Here is a 25854-nt window from a genome sequence, read left to right as displayed (position 1 = left end):
TTTAAAAGTACCAAAAGAAAAGGAAATATATTCGAATTTGATGAAATTTACCAGAGAACAAGAATAAAGGTAAAGACTAAAGAAGATATTTTTCAATTAATCGTCTCATGAACGGGAGGATGGACCTTGATGAAACATGAAAGGCGACTTAGGTGATAACTCTTTCCATCTGTAGAAACGAATACAGAATATTGTTACAGAAAGACAAGACAGTTTTCCTTAGGGTGAGACACGACAGAAACTTCAGTATTGTTTACAACGACGATAAAAACAATACCGATACTAAAACATGAATTCTCCTTTGACCTCACGACGGTTACTTAAGAGAGGTTAACTGACCTAACCTAACCAAACCAAACCTAACCTAACTTCTAACCTGATCTTTGAACTAACCTAACCTAACTTAATCTAACCTGCAGATAGGAAGAGATATATTAATAATCGAAATATAATGAAGATCTATTATGGAAAGTTTAATCTCGTCAGTGAAAGTCAGAGTTCCTCACCAGGTCACGTGAGTTGCTTTCATAACTCAATGTCTCACCTTCTGTAAACAACAACTGTCAAATATCATAATTTGATTCACCTTTTTTCAAACAAGGGAAGAATTTACTCATCGATTACAAATTTTATTTCATTTTAATTAATATTTAACAGTCCAGCCTTATACCACAGTCCAGCCTTATACCACAGTCCTACTTTATACCACAGTCCAGCCTTATACCACAGTCCTACTTTATACCACAGTCCAGCCTTATACCACAGTCCTACTTTATACCACAGTCCAGCCATATACCACAGCCACTCCCTCCACCACCTCGTGTCCTCCCATCACCACTGTTGCCAACACAAACTACTGTCCTATCTCGTCTGTACATCAACCAACGATAAATAAATACTTTAACACCTGAGGGAAAACTTATCATAAAGGTTTTCATCACTAAAAAAAGTCTCAGTTGATGATAAATTCTGTTTATATTTACCCATTAGTTCAGTATTGCATTAGAGGAATTCCCATACTGAGTGAACGTAGCTGATTCGTCTGTATATATCAACAGTATGAAGGTAATCCAGAATTTTAAAAGAATTATTTAATACTAAAGACACGCAAATGTATAATAACTTTTACATTTTTTCATTAAATTTATATATGAACTTTTACATAAGTTTCTCTCTAAAATTACATTGTTCCATAACATGTCAGACTTTAACAAAATATGATAGTGTCAAGGTCTATGACCCAACCAGCAGTGTTCTACTTAATATCAGCCAAGCAGGTCATCCAATACAGTTCCTCTCACCATCTAGCGACCTTGAGCCCCCCGGAGTGTCTGCCCCCCGACCATGTATATAAAGCGGCGCCAGTTGGACCCAGCATCACAACTCTCGCTCTGGTCTTCCTCCTCACCTCACCTCCTCCTCGAGACTCACACTCAACACTTGACTCAACAACAACAACACCTCACTCAGAGTCACAACTCATATTAAGACTTTCACAACAAACATCTCCTGAAGATGAAGGTCACAAAACATCTTATATTTATCGGTAAGAGAACTATGTAACTCGTATATATAATGATCTTTTTCATTAAGTTTCTAATGTATCTCAGAAGACTAACTCTCTCTCTTATTCATTACTGAACACAAACGTAAACTAAAAACTCAATTATCATGTATAAGAATTTTCCTTCCATTAACATCTATGTAATTTTTGTCGTAATTTACAATAAGTTTTATTTTCTTTATTTTCTCAGCCTCGCTAGTTGCGTCATCCTGGGCGGTCAACCTAAATTATTTAACTCCAACGAACGGCTTCAACGGTGGCAACGGTAATGGTAACGGTAATGGAGGTTATACTAATGGAGTTAATGGAAATGGCAACGGTGTGATTCTAAACGGTAACGGAAATGGGTTAGTCAATGGAAATGGTAACGGATACGTCAATGGTGTAAACGGCAACGGTAATGGACTTACTGTCAATGGCAATAGTGTTATTAACGGGAACGGTTATACCAATGGAAATGGTAATGGTTTAGTCAACGGCAACGGTGCTGTTAACGGAAACGGATATGCCAATGGAAATAGTAATGGATTTGTTAGCGGAAACGGTGTTGTTAACGGGAACGGTTATACCAATGGAAATGGTAATGGTTTAGTCAACGGCAACGGTGCTGTTAACGGAAACGGATATGCCATTGGAAATGGTAATGGATTTGTCAACGGGAACGGTGCTGTTAACGGGAACGGATATGCCAATGGAAATGGTAATGGATTTGTCAACGGCAACGGCGCTGTTAACGGGAACGGGTACTACAACGGCATCGTGGACCCCATCAGCGCCCTTGCTGATGCTATTGGAGGTGGCGGCGTCCCCGGCGTGGACTATCCCATCCTGGCTTCTGTCCCCTTCACTGGATTCTCCTGCGGCGGACTAATACCCGGATACTACGCTGATACTGCCCCCGAGGCCGGCTGTCAGGTGAGTCTTTTACTGCCCCCGAGGCCGGCTGTCAGCTGAGTCTTATACTACCCCCGAGGCCGGCTGTCAGGTGAGTCTTATACTGCCCCGAGGCCGGCTGTCAGTTGAGTCTTATACTGCCCCCGAGGCCGGCTGTCAGCTGAGTCTTATGTCATATAAACTAATACATTCTGAATTTTATGAAGGTTTAGTTGTTACGTCTCCTGCTGTATAAAGAAGATATATTCCTATATTCCTCAAGATTTTTGAGAATAGAACTTGAAGCATTTATCTGTTTCCATAATAATGTTGTTTAAAGTAGATGTTGCTTATGTTCAGGTTAATTGATAATGTTGTCCTCGACAGGTATTCCACATCTGTCAGGCAGATGGCAGGAGCGACTCCTTCCTGTGTCCCAACGGCACCATCTTCAACCAGCAGTTCTTCGTGTGCGACTGGTGGTACAACTTCGACTGTTCCACCGCCCCGCAGTTCTACAGTCTCAACGCTCAGATCGGAGTGGTCAACGGTAATGGCAACGGATACTCCAACGGCATCGTCAATGGCATTATTAACGGTAACGGGATTTACGGTAACGGAGCAAATGGCAATGGTGCAGTAAACGGAAATGGTGTCGTCAACGGTAATGGAAACGGATACGCTAATGGCAATGGTTATGCTAATGGCAACGGTAATGGCAATGGATACGTCAATGGTGGAGTAAATGGAAATGGACTCATCAATGGCAATGGCAACGGTTATGCTAATGGAAACGGCAATGGTAATGGTCTTATTAACGGCAACGGTAACGGATACTCTAACGGTAACGGAATAAACGGAAATGGAAACGGATACACCAACGGTAATGGAAACGGTAACGGATACGCCAATGGCAACGGTAATGGTCTTATCAATGGCAACGGTAATGGACTTATCAACGGCAACGGAAATGGTCTTATCAACGGCAACGGTAATGGACACACCAATGGGAACGGAATCAACGGCAACGGTAACGGATACGCCAATGGCAACGGTAATGGATACACCAATGGGAACGGAATCAACGGCAACGGTAACGGATATGCCAATGGCAACGGTAATGGTCTTATCAATGGCAACGGTAATGGACTTATCAACGGCAACGGAAATGGTCTTATCAACGGCAACGGTAATGGATACACCAATGGCAACGGTAATGGTCTTATCAATGGCAACGGTAATGGACTTATCAACGGCAACGGAAATGGTCTTATCAACGGCAACGGTAATGGATACGCCAATGGAACGGAATCAACAACGGTAACAACGGTAATGGATACACCAATGGTAACGGAGTCAACGGGAACGGGTTGAGCATACCGGCGCCAGCCTCTCCCTCCGGCCTGTACCAGACGCCCGCCTTCTAAGTGTTGCCTCCCACATCTGTCTCAACTCTTACAAACTTTTTGTTATCATACACCGAAGCTGCAGTTAGAGGACATTTGTCTGTGTCTTTCACTACTTCCAGGAATTAATATATATGAGAGATGTCAGCTTTACCTTCCTCAAGAGGCAGCTAAAACGACTAAGCTAACCAGCTGAGCCTGACATGGCAGGGTCAGGACCATAGTATGCTGTACCTAGTAACTATATACTGTACATGCTTGCTCTAGTTCTCACTCTTTTATCTACAACTTAATACACTTATGTACTTATATAAAGTTATAATACATTTACAACTTATGTTGCACCTGTGGACATGAGCGTCTTTTTCTAAATTATTAATTGCGGTGTTCTAAAAAATAATCCAGGAAATCTTGTATAAATCTTTGTGATTCAGTTAACAGTATTTTTTCTGTATAATAAATAACTCGGCCGTGGTTTCAAGTTAAATAAATTACTTCAGTATCTGCTGTATGTTCTAAAGTATTGTTATATTGAGGTGTGGTCAGGGAGCTTAAAATGTTTTCCAAAAATTAACTTGTTACTTCTTAAGAGTTCAACTAAATCTTTACTCGAGATTAATCAATATTTTGTTTATTATTTATAATTACAAAGTGTAGTTGACAACCTTTATTTGTTGCTTCAAGATGCTTATTATATTTTCTTATGACAAATATAATCTAAAAAAATAATAAATAATATTATTAGACAATGTGTTTTTATCCTATTCTTATCACGACTTAAACAATAGATTTCTTTCAGATTTACAATAATTCTGAAGATCTAGTATTGTACCTGCAGTAGCTGTCATCTTCATCAAAACATCAAATATGATTCACATGAATATTAACAAGATGTAATGATAGGATTGTTTGGTTATAAAACATGGATTAAAAAAAATGGAAACTCGTTATTAGTAGTACAATACAGTTCATATCTATCAATTGTACCCAAATACCACTCGAAGATTTCATGTACAGAAACAAGTGAACAAGAAGGAAATAAAAGCAATATTTTTTAGTTGTATTTGTACATGTATTTTCCCTCCCTCCCTCCCTCAACTCCCTGGCATTTTCTATTTTTCTTAGAGTTAGGAGTTAAAATCATCATTCTCCATTTCCCTCATGACCAACAGCTAGGCACGTATCCCCTCCCCTCCTGGTGGGTGAGGGAGAACACCTTACCTCAAGAACTGGGTAACAATACTCACATCAGCGCAGACCACATCACCATAGGCCCCAACAGACACTAAATTATCACCCTGGAGGAAAAGTTTCTCACCTAGATAAATAAAACCAAATTAAGAGTCAACTAATTACTCCTTCAGCGTATGTACACACCTGTTTAGGCTTCCATGGTCAAGAATTCCCATGATTCCTTCTCCCTACATCATCAATAAGTTCGGTTACAATCAAGCTACGCCTTACATTGCAAGAAAGCAACACGTATTTCTCTGTTTCAATTACACGTAGCGATATGTGTCAAGCTGGGCCCTGAATGAAAGAGTAACAAGGAAATTAGGAGAAGCAATAACTAAGAACTTAAGAATAATATGTTGGGTAAATAGAATAAAGAGAACAAGCAATATAGAAACAAGGAAGAGATGTGAGAATGGAGGAAGTGTCTGGCAGAGATGTGAGTGCAGGAGTTTGTTGTGGTGTTATTGATATATTGAGATAATGTTAAAAGAAAATGATAAATCCGGTGTATAGTTCAGAAGACGATGGTAGGGTGAGGGAGAGAATAGCGGAAGGGGAGAGAGGGGCGGAGGGGGAGAGGAACACCTAGAAGGAGAATAACACGCGAGAAGAAGAACTCAAGAAATCAAGATGGTGTACAAACAAGACGTTGATATGTTTATGAATGGCGAGAGAGACCATGGCGTCGACCAGTTGTTGTGGGTGACGGTGTTACTGTCGGGTGATCCCAAGTTATATGGAAAGACAGAATAAACCAAACAGATACCTTGAGGCCAGAAAAGAAGTGAATATGTGTGTGTGTTTGTGTGGAGTTGGTATTAGAGGAAGATACAGAAATCAGTAAAGGAGGGAATTATTGACTCGTTTAGAACTTCGACCTTTGATTTGTGCTTCGTAGTCGTTCACTGAATCTGTATCGAAGTACCATGTTCAATTCATTGTATTTAACTTGTGGGACAACCCTGCTGTCTGTCCGGGCTGTCCCTCACTTGACCGAGACCTGGCTAGCGGAGAGGTCTATACTGTGCACACTCCTCTGTGAGTTCTTGTCCTTGTCTCATCCAGTTTGTGTGTTTTTAGTTTACTACATCTTTAATTTTCTTTGTTTTACTATTGATTCATTTGTTTGTCCTCAACAGCTCTTCATTTGTCAAGCTGTTGCCCCAGCGGTGTGAGGCCAGAGACTGTTGTGCAATGGTCCTGCTGCCTCCTCCTTTACACCATACTTTTAATGACTCCGAAAGCTTGATGTCCCGCCGACGTACTGTGAGTTGACTTTTGTTTTGTTGAAGAGATAGTGAGCTGCATTGGGTCATGACAGGTCTTAGTTGGTCATTTATACGGGTATTCGTGATGGAGCTGTTGCTTCTGTTTAGTTCGCTGCCCTGTGGAGACCCCGTCGCTAGGTACGGTTAAGTATTCCTGACCTATCCGCGTTGAAGGAGTGTTTCTCATCCCATACAATGTAATATTTTCTTCTGTTAACTGTTTACATAATTTTCTGTTCAGTTAGCTAAAGCCCGGGTCTAATTTCCGGTGGTTCTAATATTTGAGTCGCTGTTCAACCATCCTTCCCCCGCAATAATAGTGTGGCTAGAGGAAAGATAACCTTAATTTTGTCCCAGGAGTGTGGCAAAAAAAAATTCAACATATGTAGATGGAGATGGAAAACTGATTATGTGACCGAGTAATATAAGGAAAAAAATAATGGGGGTGTGGGAAAGAGTATTTCTGGGAAACGTACTGTGCAGTCACGGTCAAAAGTCCTGTTGCCTCTCATGCTGCTTCATGAACCCGAAGCAGTAGACACTCATCCATTATTGTGCCCACGGATGCTTTACATTCACGAGTCTGAATTACGGGATTCGTGGAGCAGCAGGGGTTTTGAATGTACTGTACAAGCGAGACGTTTCCTAAGTGATAGTGTTATTATGAAAGAACCTGACGAATCAACCTAACAAGACGTGAAGTGTAATGAAGGAATGTGAAGCGTTGTGTGGAGGCGGATGAACCACAACACGGGAGAAAGACTTCATCAACTTGGTACATAACTTTACTGACAAGGATCATGTTTACGTCACAATATAAAGTATCATAATAATTTTCTAAAAAAAATAACTAGAAATTTTAAAAGTACCAAAAGAAAAGGAAATATATTCGAATTTGATGAAATTTACCAGAGAACAAGAATAAAGGTAAAGACTAAAGAAGATATTTTTCAATTAATCGTCTCATGAACGGGAGGATGGACCTTGATGAAACATGAAAGGCGACTTAGGTGATAACTCTTTCCATCTGTAGAAACGAATACAGAATATTGTTACAGAAAGACAAGACAGTTTTCCTTAGGGTGAGACACGACAGAAACTTCAGTATTGTTTACAACGACGATAAAAACAATACCGATACTAAAACATGAATTCTCCTTTGACCTCACGACGGTTACTTAAGAGAGGTTAACTGACCTAACCTAACCAAACCAAACCTAACCTAACTTCTAACCTGATCTTTGAACTAACCTAACCTAACTTAATCTAACCTGCAGATAGGAAGAGATATATTAATAATCGAAATATAATGAAGATCTATTATGGAAAGTTTAATCTCGTCAGTGAAAGTCAGAGTTCCTCACCAGGTCACATGAGTTACTTTCATAACTCTATGTCTCACCTTCTGTAAACAACAACTGTCAAATATCATAATTTGATTCACCTTTTTTCAAACAAGGGAAGAATTTACTCATCGATTACAAATTTTATTTCATTTTAATTAATATTTAACAGTCCAGCCTTATACCACAGTCCAGCCTTATACCACAGTCCTACTTTATACCACAGTCCAGCCTTATACCACAGTCCTACTTTATACCACAGTCCAGCCATATACCACAGTCACTCTCTCCACCACCTCCTGTCCTCCCATCACCACTGTTGCCAACACAAACTACTGTCCTATCTCGTCTGTACATCAACCAACGATAAATAAAAACTTTAACACCTGAGGGAAAACTTATCATAAAGGTTTTCATCACTAAAAAAAGTCTCAGTTGAAGATAAATTCTGTTTATATTTACCCATTAGTTCAGTATTGCATTAGAGGAATTCCCATACTGAGTGAACGTAGCTGATTCGTCTGTATATATCAACAGTATGAAGGTAATCCAGAATTTTAAAAGAATTATTTAATACTAAAGACACGCAAATGTATAATAACTTTTACATTTTTTCATTAAATGTATATATGAACTTTTACATAAGTTTCTCTCTAAAATTACCTGTTCCATAACATGTCAGACTTTAACAAAATATGATAGTGTCAAGGTCTATGACCCAACCAGCAGTGTTCTACTTAATATCAGCCAAGCAGGTCACCCAATATAGTTCCTCTCACCATCTAGCGACCTTGAGCCCCCCGGAGTGTCTGCCCCCCGACCATGTATATAAAGCGGCGCCAGTTGGACCCAGCATCACAACTCTCGCTCTGGTCTTCCTCCTCACCTCACCTCCTCCTCGAGACTCACACTCAACACTTGACTCAACAACAACAACACTCATTCAGAGTCACAACTCATATTAAGACTTTCACAACAAACATCTCCTGAAGATGAAGGTCACAAAACATCTTATATTTATCGGTAAGAGAACTATGTAACTCGTACATATTATGATCCTTTTCATTAGGTTTCTAATGTATCTCAGAGGACTAACTCTCTCCCTTATTCATTACTGAACACAAACGTAAACTAAAAACTCAATTATCATGTATAAGAATTTTCCTTCCATTAACATCTATGTAATTTTTGTCGTAATTTACAATAAGTTTTATTTTCTTTATTTTCTCAGCCTCGCTAGTTGCGTCATCCTGGGCGATCAACCTAAATTATTTAACTCCAACGAACGGCTTCAACGGTGGCAACGGTAATGGTAACGGTAATGGAGGTTATACTAATGGAGTTAATGGAAATGGCAACGGTGTGATTCTAAACGGTAACGGAAATGGGTTAGTCAATGGAAATGGTAACGGATACGTCAATGGTGTAAACGGCAACGGTAATGGACTTACTGTCAATGGCAATAGTGTTATTAACGGGAACGGTTATACCAATGGAAATGGTAATGGTTTAGTCAACGGCAACGGTGCTGTTAACGGAAACGGATATGCCAATGGAAATAGTAATGGATTTGTTAGCGGAAACGGTGTTGTTAACGGGAACGGTTATACCAATGGAAATGGTAATGGTTTAGTCAACGGCAACGGTGCTGTTAACGGAAACGGATATGCCATTGGAAATGGTAATGGATTTGTCAACGGGAACGGTGCTGTTAACGGGAACGGATATGCCAATGGAAATGGTAATGGATTTGTCAACGGCAACGGCGCTGTTAACGGGAACGGGTACTACAACGGCATCGTGGACCCCATCAGCGCCCTTGCTGATGCTATTGGAGGTGGCGGCGTCCCCGGCGTGGACTATCCCATCCTGGCTTCTGTCCCCTTCACTGGATTCTCCTGCGGCGGACTAATACCCGGATACTACGCTGACACTGCCCCCGAGGCCGGCTGTCAGGTGAGTCTTTTACTGCCCCCGAGGCCGGCTGTCAGGTGAGTCTTATGTCATATAAACTAATACATTCTGAGTTTTATGAAGGTTTAGTTGTTACGTTTCCTGCTGTATAAAGAAGATATATTCCTATATTCCTTAAGATTTTTGATAATAGAACTTGAAGCATTTATCTCTTTCCATAATAATGTTGCTTATCTTCAGGTTAATTGATAATGTTTTCCTCGACAGGTGTTTCACATCTGTCAGGCAGATGGCAGGAGCGACTCCTTCCTGTGTCCCAACGGCACCATCTTCAACCAGCAGTACTTCGTGTGTGACTGGTGGTCCAACTTTGACTGTTCCACCGCCCCACAGTTCTACAGTCTCAACGCTCAGATCGGAGTGGTCAACGGTAATGGCAACGGATACTCAAACGGCATCGTCAATGGCATTATTAACGGTAACGGGATTTACGGTAACGGAGCAAATGGCAATGGTGCAGTAAACGGAAATGGTGCAATTAATGGAGTTAATGGAAATGGTGTCGTCAATGGTAATGGAAATGGATACGCTAATGGCAATGGTTATGCTAATGGCAACGGTAATGGCAATGGATACGTCAATGGTGCAGGAAATGGAAATGGACTCATCAATGGCAATGGCAACGGTAATGGAATTAATGGCAACGGAAATGGTAATGGTCTTATTAACGGCAACGGTAACGGATACTCTAACGGTAACGGAATCAACGGAAATGGAAACGGATACACCAACGGTAATGGAAACGGTAACGGATACGCCAATGGCAACGGTAATGGTCTTATCAATGGCAACGGTAATGGACTTATCAACGGCAACGGAAATGGTCTTATCAACGGCAACGGTAATGGATACACCAATGGGAACGGAATCAACGGCAACGGTAACGGATACGCCAATGGCAACGGTAATGGATACACCAATGGGAACGGAATCAACGGCAACGGTAACGGATACGCCATTGGCAACGGTAATGGTCTTATCAATGGCAACGGTAATGGACTTATCAACGGCAACGGAAATGGTCTTATCAACGGCAACGGTAATGGATACACCAATGGGAACGGAATCAACGGCAACGGTAACGGATACGCCAATGGCAACGGTAATGGATACACCAATGGTAACGGAGTCAACGGTAACGGGTTGAGCATACCGGCGCCAGCCTCTCCCTCCGGCCTGTACCAGACGCCCGCCTTCTAAGTGTTGCCTCCCACATCTGTCTCAACTCTTACAAACTTTTTGTTATCATACACCGAAGCTGCAGTTAGAGGACATTTGTCTGTGTCTTTCACTACTTCCAGGAATTAATATATATGAGAGATGTCAGCTTTACCTTCCTCAAGAGGCAGCTAAAACGACTAAGCTAACCAGCTGTGCCTGACATGGCAGGGTCAGGACCATAGTTTGCTGTACCTGGTAGCTATATACTGTACATGCTTGCTCTAGTTCTCACTCTTTTATCTACAACTCTAATACACAAGACTGTCTACCTTTTTATTTATTAATTAATGTGTCTTAAATATTCGTATCAATAATCTTTTATATGTAATTCTAAATACGATAATAATTGTTCCTTACATAGTTAATGACTTCAGTTAAACAGTGTTACTTCAGTATGGATCTTTCTTAGCAATATATCCAGGTGTGTACAGCAAGTTTAAAAACCTCTTGTTACTTGTTGAAGGTTCATCTAAATTTTCATACAAAATTCTAAGGAAAGTCTTTGTGAGAATTTTTAATAACAAAGTGTATTGTTTTACCTTACTTGGTTGCTTCAAGATGCTTATTATATTTTCTTGTAACAAATATGATATAAAAATAAATGTGATTATCATACACTGTGTTTTAACCTACTGTTATCATGCAAAAAGACTAAAGTAATGGTTTTCCAAATTGAAAATGAATCCTAAAATAAAAATTATGGTAGGCAACGGCGAACTTAAACAAGTGGAGAATATTGTGTACTTGGGAGATAACATTAGTTGTAATGGTAGATGTACAGAAGAAATCAAAACAAAATTAGGGCAAGCATAAACAGCATTTAATAATCTGAAAGATCTAATGAAAAGGAAACATTAACGTCTATTTGAGAAAAGGGTTGCTGAAAGGCTTTATATGGCAAGGTCTGATGTATGGGTCAGAGGCGTGGACACTTTCAGCAGACACCAGAAAGAGGTTGGAGGCCTTTGAAATGTGGTGTTATAGGCCAATGTTAAGAATAAGTTACTCTGACAGGTAAACAAGTGAAGAAGTAATAGTATTAGCAAAAACTTCATGAGAAATACACTGTACTTCAAATGTACAGACAAAGAAAAATTAGATACGTCGGGGATAATAATAGCAATATTATTGGGCAAGGTTGGGAGTAGGAAGGCCAGGGGAAGGTAGAGAAATACAAGCCCTTAGAATTAGATGATTGGTAAAAGCAACCCAAGAACGTTTAGAGAGGAGGACTGTGGTCGCCAACTCCCAGGTATGAGGGTGGTACTCTGATTCCTTGATCAAGCTTCAGAACATACAGTCTTAATGAAAAAGTAATACAGTATTTGCTAATGTTTTAGGATCATTTTAAGGTTGGATTAACTAAGATATATATATATATATATATATATATATATATATATATATATATATATATTATATATATATTATATATACATATATATATATATATATATATATATATATATATATATATATATATATATATATATATATATATATATATATATATATATATATATATATATATATATATATATATATATATATATAGATCAATTCGGTATTTTCTCAACAGACGATAGATATGTTTTATTTATTTAATTTTTTTTTGCGGGGATTAGCCCACCTGGCTGGGTCACTGACCCACATCGGGGCCTGGGGGCGAAATTTAATAATAATAATAATAATAATAATAATAATAATAATAATAATAATAATAATAATAATAATAATAATAATAATAATAATAATAATAATAATAATAGAACCATAAAGAAATACAAAAATGAAAAAAAGATCAAGAGTGAAAAACAATATATGTATGTTGTGTTGTCAATGGTAAGAGAAACAATTGAGGCCCTGCAATTGTGTGTAAATGAGGCTTCTAAATCTTTTGGGGAGATAATATACACAGAAGCAATAGTTATCGATAAATAAAAATATAAGAATGGAATGATACTGAACTGCAGCGGGCAAATTGGCCCATACTATAGGCAGCCCAGTTTACACCCAACCCCTATCGCTCATATATCTGTCTAACCTATATTTGAAGCTACACAGCTTGTTGGAATTAATGATGATCTTCAGTAACTTGTTCCACTCATCCACTACTCTATTTCCAAACCAGTGTTTACCTATCTCGTGCCTAAATAGAAATTTGTCCAATTTAAAACCATTGCTACGAGCTCGCTGCCGGTTGAATAGTTTGAGTACCCTTGTTATATCACCCTTGTTTAGCCCTGGCTTCCATTTATACACCTCGATCATATCGCCCCTCACTCTACGTCTCCTCAGGGAGTGCCAAGTCCTCTGTGGATTCGAAATCCATTCTGTAGTATGGTGCCCAAAACTGAACCGCATAATCCAAGTGAAGTCTCACAAGCGCAAGATATAGTTTTAGGATAACCTCGCTAGTCGTGCAACTCACTTAGTCTTGGGCACTGCCAGTCCACCAAGCTGCATATGGTAATCTAAATTTTAAATGTTGGAGAAGTGAAGGCGGATGGGGGCACTATACTGGCCATGCTGCCTCCTTGTGTACCGAAGTCTCAGTATACAGTGTACTGAATCCACACTGTCCCTAATAGACCATCATGCCTATGGGAATCACTTTCACTTTCTTTTCATGTCAACATATGGAAGAAAAATGTCATGTATTGTAACCCAAACTAGAACCTGATGTTAAATATATCTTGGTTCTAAGGATACATTTTCAAATTAGATTATAAATTGTGTTTCCAAGCTTATCTTTATTTCGTGTTAACATTCTTGTAAATTTCGTTTTGCTAAAAGACTGTACACATTCCGTAGTATTTCAATAACCGAAAAAGTGTTTGAATTTGATAACAATGGGTTAAAAACTCAGTGAATCATAATGATATTTATTGTTTTTGTATAATATTTATTATAAGAAAATATATAAGCATCTTGAAGCAACCAGTGAGGGTAGAACACTAAACATTGTAATGAAAAATACTCTAAAACCATTTCATTGAATCTTAAGTGTAGATTTAGGTGAACCTTTAACAAGTGACAAATACATTGACGGGAATTTAAGGTGTAGATAAGAGAGTGAGAGAACTAGAGCAAGCATGTACAGTATATAGTTACTAGGTACAGCATACTATGGTCCTGACCCTGCCGTGTCAGGCAAAGCTGGTTAGCTTAGTCGTTTTAGCTGCCTCTTAAGGAAGGTAAAGCTGACATCTCTCATATATATTAATTCCTGGAAGTAGTGAAAGACACAGACAAATGTCCTCTAACTGCAGCTTCGCTGTATGATAACAAAAAGTTTGTAAGAGTTGAGACAGATGTGGGAGGCAACACTTAGAAGGCGGGCGTCTGGTACAGGCCGGAGGGAGAGGCTGGCGCCGGTATGCTCAACCCGTTCCCGTTGACTCCGTTACCATTGGTGTATCCATTACCGTTGCCGTTGATAAGACCATTACCGTTGCCATTGAAAAGTCCATTACCGTTCCCATTGATAATACCATTACCGTTGCCATTGGCGTATCCGTTACCGTTTCCATTACCGTTGGTGTATCCGTTTCCATTTCCGTTGATTCCGTTACCGTTAGGGTATCCATTACCGTTGCCGTTGATAAGACCATTACCATTGCCGTTGATAAGACCATTACCATTGCCGTTGATAAGACCATTACCATTACCGTTGCCATTTGCATAACCGTTGCCATTGCCGCTGATGAGACCATTTCCATTTACTGCACCGTTGGCATATCCAATGCCATTGCCGTTTCCATTTGCATAACCGTTGCCATTGCCATTGATGAGTCCATTTCCATTTACTGCACCATTGACGTATCCATTGCCATTACCGTTGCCATTAGCATAACCATTGCCATTAGCATATCCGTTTCCATTACCATTGACGACACCATTTCCATTTACTGCACCATTGACGTATCCGTTACCATTACCGTTGCCATTAGCATAACCGTTGCCATTGCCATTGATGAGTCCATTTCCATTTACTGCACCATTGACGTATCCATTGCCATTACCGTTGCCATTAGCATAACCATTGCCATTAGCGTATCCGTTTCCATTACCGTTGACGACACCATTTCCGTTTACTGCACCATTGCCATTTGCTCCGTTACCGTAAATCCCGTTACCGTTAATAATGCCATTGACGATGCCGTTGGAGTATCCGTTGCCATTACCGTTGACAACTACGATCTGAGCGTTGAGGTCGTAGAACTGTGGGGCGGTGGAACAGTCGAAGTTGTACCACCAGTCACACACGAAGTACTGCTGGTTGAAGATGGTGCCGTTGGGACACAGGAAGGAGTCGCTCCTGCCATCTGCCTGACAGATGTGAAACACCTGTCGAGGACAACATTATCAATTAACCTGAAGATAAGCAACATCTACTTTAAACAACATTATTATGGAAACAGATAAATGCTTCAAGTTCTATTCTCAAAAATTTTGAGGAATATAGGAATATATCTTCTTTATACAGCAGGAGACGTAACAACTATACCTTCATAAAATTCAGAGTGTATTAGTTTATATGACATAAGACTCAGCTGACAGCCAGCCTCGGGGGCAGTATAAGACTCACCTGACAGCCGGCCTCGGGGCAGTATAAGACTCAGCTGACAGCCAGCCTCGGGGGCAGTAAAAGACTCACCTGACAGCCAGCCTCGGGGGCAGTATAAGACTCACCTGACAGCCGGCCTCGGGGGCAGTATAAGACTCAGCTGACAGCCGGCCTCGGGGGCAGTAAAAGACTCACCTGACAGCCGGCCTCGGGGGCAGTATCAGCGTAGTATCCGGGTATTAGTCCGCCGCAGGAGAATCCAGTGAAGGGGACAGAAGCCAGGATGGGATAGTCCACGCCGGGAACGCCGCCACCTCCAATAGCATAAGCAAGGGCGCTGATGGGGTCCACGATGCCGTTGTAGTATCCGTTCCCGTTAACAGCGCCGTTGCCGTTGACTAAACCATTACCATTTCCATTGGCATATCCGTTACCGTTAACAGCACCATTGCCGTTGACAAATCCATTACCGTTTCCATTGGTATATCCGTTTCCGTTAACACCACCGTTGCCGTTGACAAAACCATTACCATTTCCATTGGCATATCCATTTCCGTTAACAACACCGTTGCCGTTCACAATAAGTCCATTACCGTTGCTATAACCACCATTGGCGTATCCGTTACCATTTCCGTTGATTACTCCGTTTCCATTGCCGTTTGTATATACTCCGTTACCATTTCCGCCATTTACATATCCATTACCATTTCCATTACCGTTTACAATCACACCATTTCCATTTAAACCATTGACGTATCCGTTACCATTTCCATTGACTAACCCATTTCCGTTGCCGTTTAGAATCACACCGTTGCCATTTCCATTAATTCCATTATTATAACCTCCATTACCGTTACCATTGCCGTTGCCTCCGTTGAAGCCGTTCGTTGGAGTTAAATAATTTAGGTTGACCGCCCAGGATGACGCAACTAGCGAGGCTGAGAAAATAAAGAAAATAAAACTTATTGTAAATTACGACAAAAATTACATAGATGTTAATGGAAGGAAAATTCTTATACATGATAATTGAGTTTTTAGTTTACGTTTGTGTTCAGTAATGAATAAGAGAGAGAGTTAGTCTTCTGAGATACATTAGAAACTTAATGAAAAAGATCATTACATATACGAGTTACATAGTTCTCTTACCGATAAATATAAGATGTTTTGTGACCTTCATCTTCAGGAGATGTTTGTTGTGAAAGTCTTAATATGAGTTGTGACTCTGAATGAGGTGTTGTTGTTGTTGAGTCAAGTGTTGAGTGTGAGTCTCGAGGAGGAGGTGAGGTGAGGAGGAAGACCAGAGCGAGAGTTGTGATGCTGGGTCCAACTGGCGCCGCTTTATATACATGGTCGGGGGGGCAGACACTCCGGGGGGCTCAAGGTCGCTAGATGGTGAGAGGAACTGTATTGGGTGACCTGCTTGGCTTATATTAAGTAGAACACTGCTGGTTGGGTCATAGACCTTGACACTACCATATTTTGTTAAAGCCTGACATGTTATTGAACAGGTAATTTTAGATAGAAACTTATGTAAAAGCTCATATATAAATTTAATGAAAAAAAAGAAAAAGTTATTATACATTAAGGTGTCTTTAGTATTAATTGATTCCTTTAAAATTCTGGATTACCTTCATACTGTTGATATATACAGACGAATCAGCAACGTTCACTCAGTACGGAAATTCCTCTTATGCAATACTGAACTAATGGGTAAATATAAACAGAATTTATCATCAACTGGGACTTTTTTAGTGATGAAAACCTTTATGATAAGTTTTCCCTCAGGTGTTAAAGTTTTTATTTATCGTTGTTTGATGTACAGACGAGATAGGACAGTAGTTTGTGTTGGCCACAGTGGTGATGGGAGGACAGGAGGTGGTGGAGGGAGTGGCTGTGGTATATGGCTGGACTGTGGTATAAGACTGGACTGTGGTATAAGGCTGGACTATAGTGTACGGCTGGACTGTGGTATAAGGCTGGACTGTGATATAAGGCTGGACTGTGGTATAAGGCTGGGCAGTGGTATAAAACTGGACTCTTCAATATTAATTAAAATGAAAGTAAATTTGTAACCGATGAGAAAATTCTTCCCTTGTTTGAAAAAAGGTTAAGGAACTTATGATATTTGACAGTTGTTGTTTACAGAAGGTGAGACATTGAGTTATGAAAGCAACTCACGTGACCTGGTGAGGAACTCTGACTTTCACTGACGAGATTAAACTTTTCATAATAGATCTTTCGTTTATTAATATATCTCGTCCTATCTACAGGTTAGGTTAGGTTAGGTTAGGTAAAAGTAGTGAGATATAAGGAGAATTTATGTTATAGTCTCTGTATTGTCTTTATCGTCGATGTAAACAATATTGAGTTTGGTTTTTTTTCAACTGAATGAAAGTTTTTTTTGTCTTTCTGTAACAATATCACATAATTAGCTTATTAAGTTTCATCAAGATCCACCATAATTAATTAAATGATAAGTTATTTTGTATTTACTTTTATTCTTGTTCTTTGGTAAATCTCATCAAATTCGAGTATATTTATTTTCCTTTTGATACTTTTAATATAATTTCTTGTAAATTTTATGAAAAACTATTATGATACTTTATAATTATTGTAACGTAAACATGATCCTTGTTTGTAAAGTTATGTACCAAGTTGATCAACTATTTTCCGGTGTTGTGGTTCATCTGCCTCCACACAACACTTCACATTCCTTCATTATACTTTAATTGTTAGGTTGTTTCGTCAGGTTTGTTCATACTAACACTATCATTTAGGAAACATCTCACTTATACAGGGCAGTAGAAAGTCCTGTCGCCTCTCCTGCTGCTTCATGAATCCCGTAATTCAGACTCGTGAATCCAAAGAATCCGTGGACACAATAATGCATCAATGTCTACTGCTTCGGGTTCGCGAGTCTGAATCTCAGGGTTAGTGAAGCAGCAGGAGAGACGACAGGAATTTTGACCATGGCTGCACAGTACTATCGTGGACAAGAGTTCTCTCCTTCCCAAACTGAAGCAGTATCGACCCTCACAGCACACCAGCACCAGATAACATTGAGGGTAAGTCAGTTCGGAGACTCATTCCCGTGTCTCAGTTTCACTACAGGGAGCGAACTTTTGTCAACGATAGTACATGTTCCAAAAATTCTCATTCCCACTTCGATACAGATTCAATGAACGATTACGAAACACGAATCGAGGGTCAAATTTCTAAGCAAGTCAGTAATTCTCTCCTTTATTAATTTCTTTACATTCCTCTAATTCCGATTCCACACAAACACACACATATTCACTTCTTTTCTAGCCATCATTTGAACAATCTATAAAGTTCCATTGAAATCCTATGCTTAGGTTTCACAATACCCTGTTCACACACACACTCACACACACACACAGAGGAAGTAAAGCAATCATCCCTACATGGGGTGAGAAGACAAGGTTCAACAACTGTCAGCCAGGATTGTCGACTGCGTATTGAAAAGTTTTGTGTTGGCAGTTTCATAAGTAAGCCTTAATATATTTCAATAATTGAGGGAACAAAGATATAAAACTACGAGTATATTAGAACTATTTTTCATTCATTTAAGACTACTTTCACTACATCACAGAATTGCCGAAACAAACAATCTTTCTCTTCATTCGTTATCATTCATTCACTCTTTCTGCTACAACAGATAGGTTCTGCTGTAGTGTTCTCCTCTCATAACAAGACCTCAAGGTATCTGTTTGGTTTATTCTGTCTTTCCATATAACTTGGGATCACACGACAGTAACACCGTCGGCCACAACAACTGGTCGACGCCATGGACTCTCTCCTCATTCATAAACATATCAACGTCTTGTTTGTCCACCATCTTGATTTCTTGAGTTCTTCTTCCAGCTCGATATTCTCCTTCTAGGTGTTCCTCTCTTCCTCCCTCCATCTCTCCTTCTCCTCCTTCCTACCTTCTTCCTCCTCCGTCCCTCTCTCCCTTCCCCTACCATCCTCCTCTGAACTATACATCGGATTTATCAGTCTTTCCCTTACCATTCTCTCAATATGCCAGTAACACCACAACAAACTCCTGTTGTCATATCTCTGCCAGACACTTCCTTCACTCTCACATCTCTTCCTTAGTTCTATTTTTCTTATTTTATTTGTTCTATTACCCAACATATGATTCTTAAGTTCTTCATTTTTCCTTCTAATTTACTTGTTACTCTTTCATTCAGGGTCCAGCTTGACACATATCACTACGTGTAACTAAAGTAGAGAAATACGTGTTGCGTTCTCGCACTGTAAGACGTAGCTTGAGTGACCGAACTTAGTGATGATGTAGGGAGGAGGAATCATGGGAATTCTTGACCATGGAAGCCTAAACAGGTGTGTACATACGCTGAAGAAGTAATTAGTTTAAAGTTGACTCTTAATTTGGTTTTATGTATCGAGGTGAGAAAGTTTTTCTCCAGGGTGATAATTTAGTGGCTATTGGGGCCTATGGTGGTGTGGTCTGCACTAATGTGAGTATGGCCGCGCTCTACATCACAGTTCATTGTCAACCAGTTCTTGAGGTAAGGTGTTCTCCCTCACCCACCAGGAGGGGAGGGGATACGTGCCTAACTATAAGGTCATGAAGGAAATGGAGAATGATGATTTTAACTCCGAACTCTTAGAAAAATACAAAATGCCAGGGAGTTGAGGGAGGGAGGGAAAATACATGTACATATACAACTAAAAAATATTGTTTTTATTTCCTTCTTGTTCACTTGTTTCTGTACATGAAATCTTCGAGTGGTATTTGGGTACAATTGATAGATATGAACTGTATTGTACTACTAATAACGAGTTTCCATTATTTTTAATCCATGTTTTATAACCAAACAATCCTATCATTACATCTTGTTAATCTTCATGTGAATCATGATTGATGTTTTAATGAAGATGACAGCTACTGCAGGTACAATACTAGATCTTCAGAATTATTGTAAATCTGAAAGAAATCTATTGTTTAAGTCGTGATAAGAATAGGATAAAAACACATTGTATAATAATATTATTTATTATTATTTTAGATTATATTTGTCATAAGAAAATATAATACGCATCTTGAAGCAACAAATAAAGATTGTCAACTACACTTTGTAATTATAAATAATAAACAAATTATTGATTAATCTCGAGTAAAGATTTAGTTGAACTCTTAACAAGTAACAAGTTAATTTTTGGAAAACATTTTAAGCTCCCTGACCACACCTCAATATAACAATACTTTAGAACATACAGCAGATAATGAAGTAATTTAATTAACTTGAAACCACGACCGAGTTATTTATTATACAGAAAAAATACTGTTAACTGAATCACAAAGATTTATACAAGATTTCCTGGATTATTTTTTAGAACACCGCAATTAATAATTTAGAAAAAGATGCTCATGTCCACAGGTGCAACATAAGTTGTAAATGTATTATAAATTTATATAAGTACATAAGTGTATTAAGTTGCAGATAAAAGAGTGAGAACTAGAGCAAGCATGTACAGTATATAGTTACTAGGTACAGCATACTATGGTCCTGACCCTGCCATGTCAGGCTCAGCTGGTTAGCTTAGTCGTTTTAGCTGCCTCTTAAGGAAGGTAAAGCTGACATCTCTCACATATATTAATTCCTGGAAGTAGTGAAAGACACAGACAAATGTCCTCTAACTGCAGCTTCGGTGTATGATAACAAAAAGTTTGTAAGAGTTGAGCCAGATGTGGGAGGCAACACTTAGAAGGCGGGCGTCTGGTACAGGCCGGAGGGAGAGGCTGGCGCCGGTATGCTCAACCCGTTCCCGTTGACTCCGTTACCGTTGGTGTATCCATTACCGTTGCCGTTGATAAGACCATTACCGTTGCCATTGAAAAGTCCATTACCGTTCCCATTGATAATACCATTACCGTTGCCATTGGCGTATCCGTTACCGTTTCCATTACCGTTGGTGTATCCGTTTCCATTTCCGTTGATTCCGTTACCGTTAGTGTATCCATTACCGTTGCCGTTGATAAGACCATTACCATTGCCGTTGATAAGACCATTTCCATTTACGTTGCCATTAATTCCATTACCGTTGCCATTTGCATAACCGTTGCCATTGCCGTTGATGAGACCATTTCCATTTACTGCACCGTTGGCATATCCATTGCCATTGCCGTTTCCATTAGCATAACCGTTGCCATTTCCATTGATGAGTCCATTTCCATTTACTGCACCATTGGCGTATCCATTGCCATTACCGTTGCCATTAGCATAACCATTGCCATTAGCATATCCGTTTCCATTACCATTGACGACACCATTTCCATTTACTGCACCATTGACGTATCCATTACCATTACCGTTGCCATTAGCGTAACCGTTGCCATTGCCATTGATGAGTCCATTTCCATTTACTCCACCATTGACGTATCCATTGCCATTACCGTTGCCATTAGCATAACCATTGCCATTAGCGTATCCGTTTCCATTACCGTTGACGACACCATTTCCGTTTACTGCACCATTGCCATTTGCTCCGTTACCGTAAATCCCGTTACCGTTAATAATGCCATTGACGATGCCGTTGGAGTATCCGTTGCCATTACCGTTGACCACTCCGATCTGAGCGTTGAGACTGTAGAACTGCGGGGCGGTGGAACAGTCGAAGTTGTACCACCAGTCGCACACGAAGAACTGCTGGTTGAAGATGGTGCCGTTGGGACACAGGAAGGAGTCGCTCCTGCCATCTGCCTGACAGATGTGGAATACCTGTCGAGGACAACATTATCAATTAACCTGAACATAAGCAACATCTACTTTAAACAACATTATTATGGAAACAGATAAATGCTTCAAGTTCTATTCTCAAAAATTTTGAGGAATATAGGAATATATCTTCTTTATACAGCAGGAGACGTAACATCTAAACCTTCATAAAATTCAGAATGTATTAGTTATATGACATAAGACTCAGCTGACAGCCGGCCTCGGGGGCAGTATAAGACTCAGCTGACAGCCGGCCTCGGGGGCAGTAAAAGACTCACCTGACAGCCGGCCTCGGGGGCAGTATCAGCGTAGTATCCGGGTATTAGTCCGCCGCAGGAGAATCCAGTGAAGGGGACAGAAGCCAGGATGGGATAGTCCACGCCGGGGACGCCGCCACCTCCAATAGCATCAGCAAGGGCGCTGATGGGGTCCACGATGCCGTTGTAGTATCCGTTCCCGTTAACAGCGCCGTTGCCGTTGACTAAACCATTACCATTTCCATTGGCATATCCGTTCCCATTAACAGCACCATTGCCGTTGACAAATCCATTACCGTTTCCATTGGTATATCCGTTCCCGTTAACACCACCGTTTCCGTTGACAAAACCATTACCATTGGCATATCCGTTTCCGTTAACAACACTGTTGCCGTTGACAATAAGTCCATTACCGTTGCCATAACCACCATTGGCGTATCCGTTACCATTTCCGTTGATTACTCCGTTTCCATTGCCGTTTGTATATACTCCGTTACCATTTCCGCCATTTACATATCCATTACCATTTCCATTACCGTTTACAATCACACCATTTCCATTTAAACCATTGGCGTATCCGTTACCATTTCCATTGACTAACCCATTTCCGTTGCCGTTTAGAATCACACCGTTGCCATTTCCATTAATTCCATTATTATAACCTCCATTACCGTTACCATTACCGTTGCCACCGTTGAAGCCGTTCGTTGGAGTTAAATAATTTAGGTTGACCGCCCAGGATGACGCAACTAGCGAGGCTGAGAAAATAAAGAAAGTAAAACTTATTGTAAATTACGACAAAAATTACATAGATGTTAATGGAAGGAAAATTATTATACATGATAATTGAGTTTTTAGTTTACGTTTGTGTTCAGTAATGAATAAGAGAGAGAGTTAGTCTTCTGAGATACATTAGAAACTTAATGAAAAAGATCACTACATATACGAGTTACATAGTTCTCTTACCGATAAATATAAGATGTTTTGTGACCTTCATCTTCAGGAGATGTTTGTTGTGAAAGTCTTAATATGAGTTGTGACTCTGAATGAGTGTTGTTGTTGAGTCAAGTGTTGAGTGTGAGTCTCGAGGAGGAGGTGAGGTGAGGAGGAAGACCAGAGCAAGAGTTGTGATGCTGGGTCCAACTGGCGCCGCTTTATATACATGGTCGGGGGGCAGACACTCCGGGAGGCTCAAGGTCGCTAGATGGTGAGAGGAACTGTATTGGGTGACCTGCTTGGCTGATATTAAGTAGAACACTGCTGGTTGGGTCATAGACCTTGACACTACCATATTTTTTTTAAGCCTGACATGTTATGGAATAGGTAATTTTAGAGAGAAACTTATGTAAAAGCTCATGTACAAATTTAATGAAAAAAAAGAAAAAGTTATTATACATTAGGGTGTCTTTAGTATTAATTGATTCCTTTAAAATTCTGGATTACCTTCATACTGTTGATATATACAGAAGAATCAGCAACGTTCACTCAGTATGGGAATTCCTCTTATGCAATACTGAACTAATGGGTAAATATAAACAGAATTTATCATCAACTGAGACTTTTTTAGTGATGAAAACCTTTATGATAAGTTTTCCCTCAGGTGTTAAAGTATTTATTTATCGTTGGTTGATGTACAGACGAGATAGGACAGTAGTTTGTGTTGGCAACAGTGGTGATGGGAGGACACGAGGTGGTGGAGGGAGTGGCTGTGGTATAAGGCTGGACTCTGGTATAAAGTAGGGCTGTGGCATAAGGCTGGACTGTAGTATAAGGCTGGACTGTGATATAAGGCTGGACTGTGGTATAAGGCTGGGTTGTGGTATAAAACTGGACTCTTAAATTTTAATTAAAATGAAAGTAAATTTGTAACCGATGAGAAAATTCTTCCCTTGTTTGAAAAAAGGTGAAGGAACTTATGATATTTGACAGTTGTTGTTTACAGAAGGTGAGACATTGAGTTATGAAAGCAACTCACGTGACCTGGTGAGGAACTCTGACTTTCACTGACGAGATTAAACTTTTCATAATAGATCTTTAGTTTATTAATATATCTCGTCCTATCTACAGGTTAGGTTAGGTTAGGTTAGGTAAAAGTAGTGAGATATAAGGAGAATTTATGTTATAGTCTCTGTATTGTCTTTATCGTCGATGTAAACAATATTGAATTTCTGTTTTGTTTTTTTCAACTGAATGGAAGTTTTTTTTGTCTTTCTGTAACAATATCACATAATTAGCTTATTAAGTTTCATCAAGATCCACCATAATTAATTAAATGATAAGTTATTTTGTATTTACTTTTTTTCTTGTTCTTTGGTAAATCTCATCAAATTCGAGTATACTTATTTTCCTTTTGAGACGTTTAATAAAATTTCTTGTAAATTTTATGAAAAAACTATTATGATACCTTATAATTATTGTAACGTAAACATGATCCTTGTTTGTAAAGTTATGTACCAAGTTGATCAACTATTTTTCCGGTGTTGTGGTTCATCTGCCTCCACAGAACACTTCACATTCCTTCATTATACTTTAATTGTTAGGTTGTTTCGTCAGGTTTGTTCATACTAACACTATCATTTAGGAAACATCTCACTTGTACAGTACAGTATAAAGTCCTGTCGCCTCTCCTGCTGCTTCATGAATCCAGCAATTCAGACTCGTGAATCCAAAGAATCCGTGGACACAATAATGCATCAATGTCTACTGCCTCGGAAGCAGCATGAGAGGCAACAGGACTTTTGGACCGTGACTGCACAGTACGTTTCCAGAAATCCTCTTTTCCCACAATTCCCCATTATTTTTTTCCTTATATTACTATCACATAATCAGTTTCCATCTCCATCTACATATGTTGAATATTTTTGCCACACTCCTGGGACAAAATAAGGTTATCTTTCCTCTAGCCACACTATTATTGTGGGGAAGAATGATTGAACAGCGACTAAATATTAGAACCACCTGAAATATTCCGGGCTTTAGCTAACAACAGAAAATTATGTAAACAGTTAACAGAAGAAAATATTACATTGTATATTAAACACTCCTTCAACGCGGATAGGTCAGGAATACTTAACCGTACCTGAAGCGACGGGTTCCAGGGCAGCGAACTAAACAGAAGCAAATAGCTCCATCACGAATACCGGTATACTCAATAACCAAGGTTCTGTCATGACTCAATGCAGCCTACTATCTCTTTCAACAAAAACAAAAGTCAACTCACAGTACGTCGGCGGGACATCAAGCTGGAGTCATTAAAAGAGGGTGTAAAGGAGGAGTGCAGGACCATTGCACAACAGTCTGGCCTCACATCTGGGGCAAAGCTTGACAAATGAAGAGCTGTTGAGGACAAAACAAACGAATCAATAGTAAAACAGC

The 25854-nt window shown here is 39.6% G+C and overlaps 2 protein-coding genes across 11 annotated transcripts; one reads left to right on the top strand and one right to left on the bottom strand.

Moving 5' to 3' along the window:
* Positions 1-1393: 1393 nt before the first annotated feature.
* Positions 1394-11466, top strand: LOC121875956 (cell wall protein IFF6-like). 5 transcript variants are annotated; one of them, XM_042380768.1, is made up of 4 exons: positions 1394-1546; positions 1755-2024; positions 2145-2479; positions 9872-11466. In XM_042380768.1, the coding sequence occupies exons 1-4, from the start codon at positions 1516-1518 to the stop codon at positions 10862-10864; spliced, it is 1629 nt and encodes a 542-aa protein (XP_042236702.1). In that variant the 5' UTR covers positions 1394-1515; the 3' UTR covers positions 10865-11466. The 5 variants fall into 5 exon arrangements, with proteins under 5 accessions (XP_042236702.1, XP_042236699.1, XP_042236700.1 ...); XM_042380765.1 differs by lacking the exon at positions 2145-2479 and adding an exon at positions 9192-9646 and having other exon boundaries at positions 1755-2144; positions 9872-11465; XM_042380769.1 differs by lacking the exons at positions 1394-1546; positions 1755-2024; positions 2145-2479 and adding exons at positions 8563-8713; positions 8922-9191; positions 9312-9646 and having other exon boundaries at positions 9872-11465.
* A 2323-nt stretch (positions 11467-13789) lies between these two features.
* LOC121875958 (PE-PGRS family protein PE_PGRS30-like) lies at positions 13790-23589 on the bottom strand. Of its 6 annotated transcripts, none has more exons than XM_042380776.1 (5): positions 23446-23589; positions 22501-23237; positions 21476-22225; positions 14380-14554; positions 13790-14307 (listed from the first exon to the last, which is right to left on the bottom strand). In XM_042380776.1, exons 1-5 carry the CDS (start codon positions 23474-23476, stop codon positions 14216-14218), a joined length of 1785 nt encoding a protein of 594 aa, XP_042236710.1. In that variant the 5' UTR covers positions 23477-23589; the 3' UTR covers positions 13790-14215. The 6 variants fall into 6 exon arrangements, with proteins under 6 accessions (XP_042236710.1, XP_042236711.1, XP_042236707.1 ...); XM_042380777.1 differs by having other exon boundaries at positions 13790-14554; positions 21476-21732; positions 21919-22225; positions 23446-23586; XM_042380773.1 differs by having other exon boundaries at positions 13790-14554; positions 23446-23586.
* Between the last annotated feature and the right edge of the window lie 2265 nt (positions 23590-25854).

This window comes from Homarus americanus, unplaced genomic scaffold (genome assembly GCF_018991925.1).
Source record: "Homarus americanus isolate GMGI-L3 unplaced genomic scaffold, GMGI_Hamer_2.0 scaffold3384, whole genome shotgun sequence".
NCBI classification, from domain to species: Eukaryota; Metazoa; Arthropoda; class Malacostraca; order Decapoda; family Nephropidae; genus Homarus; species Homarus americanus.
Note: the sequence above shows the minus strand (reverse complement) of the source record. Positions and strands in the feature narration are given on the sequence as shown.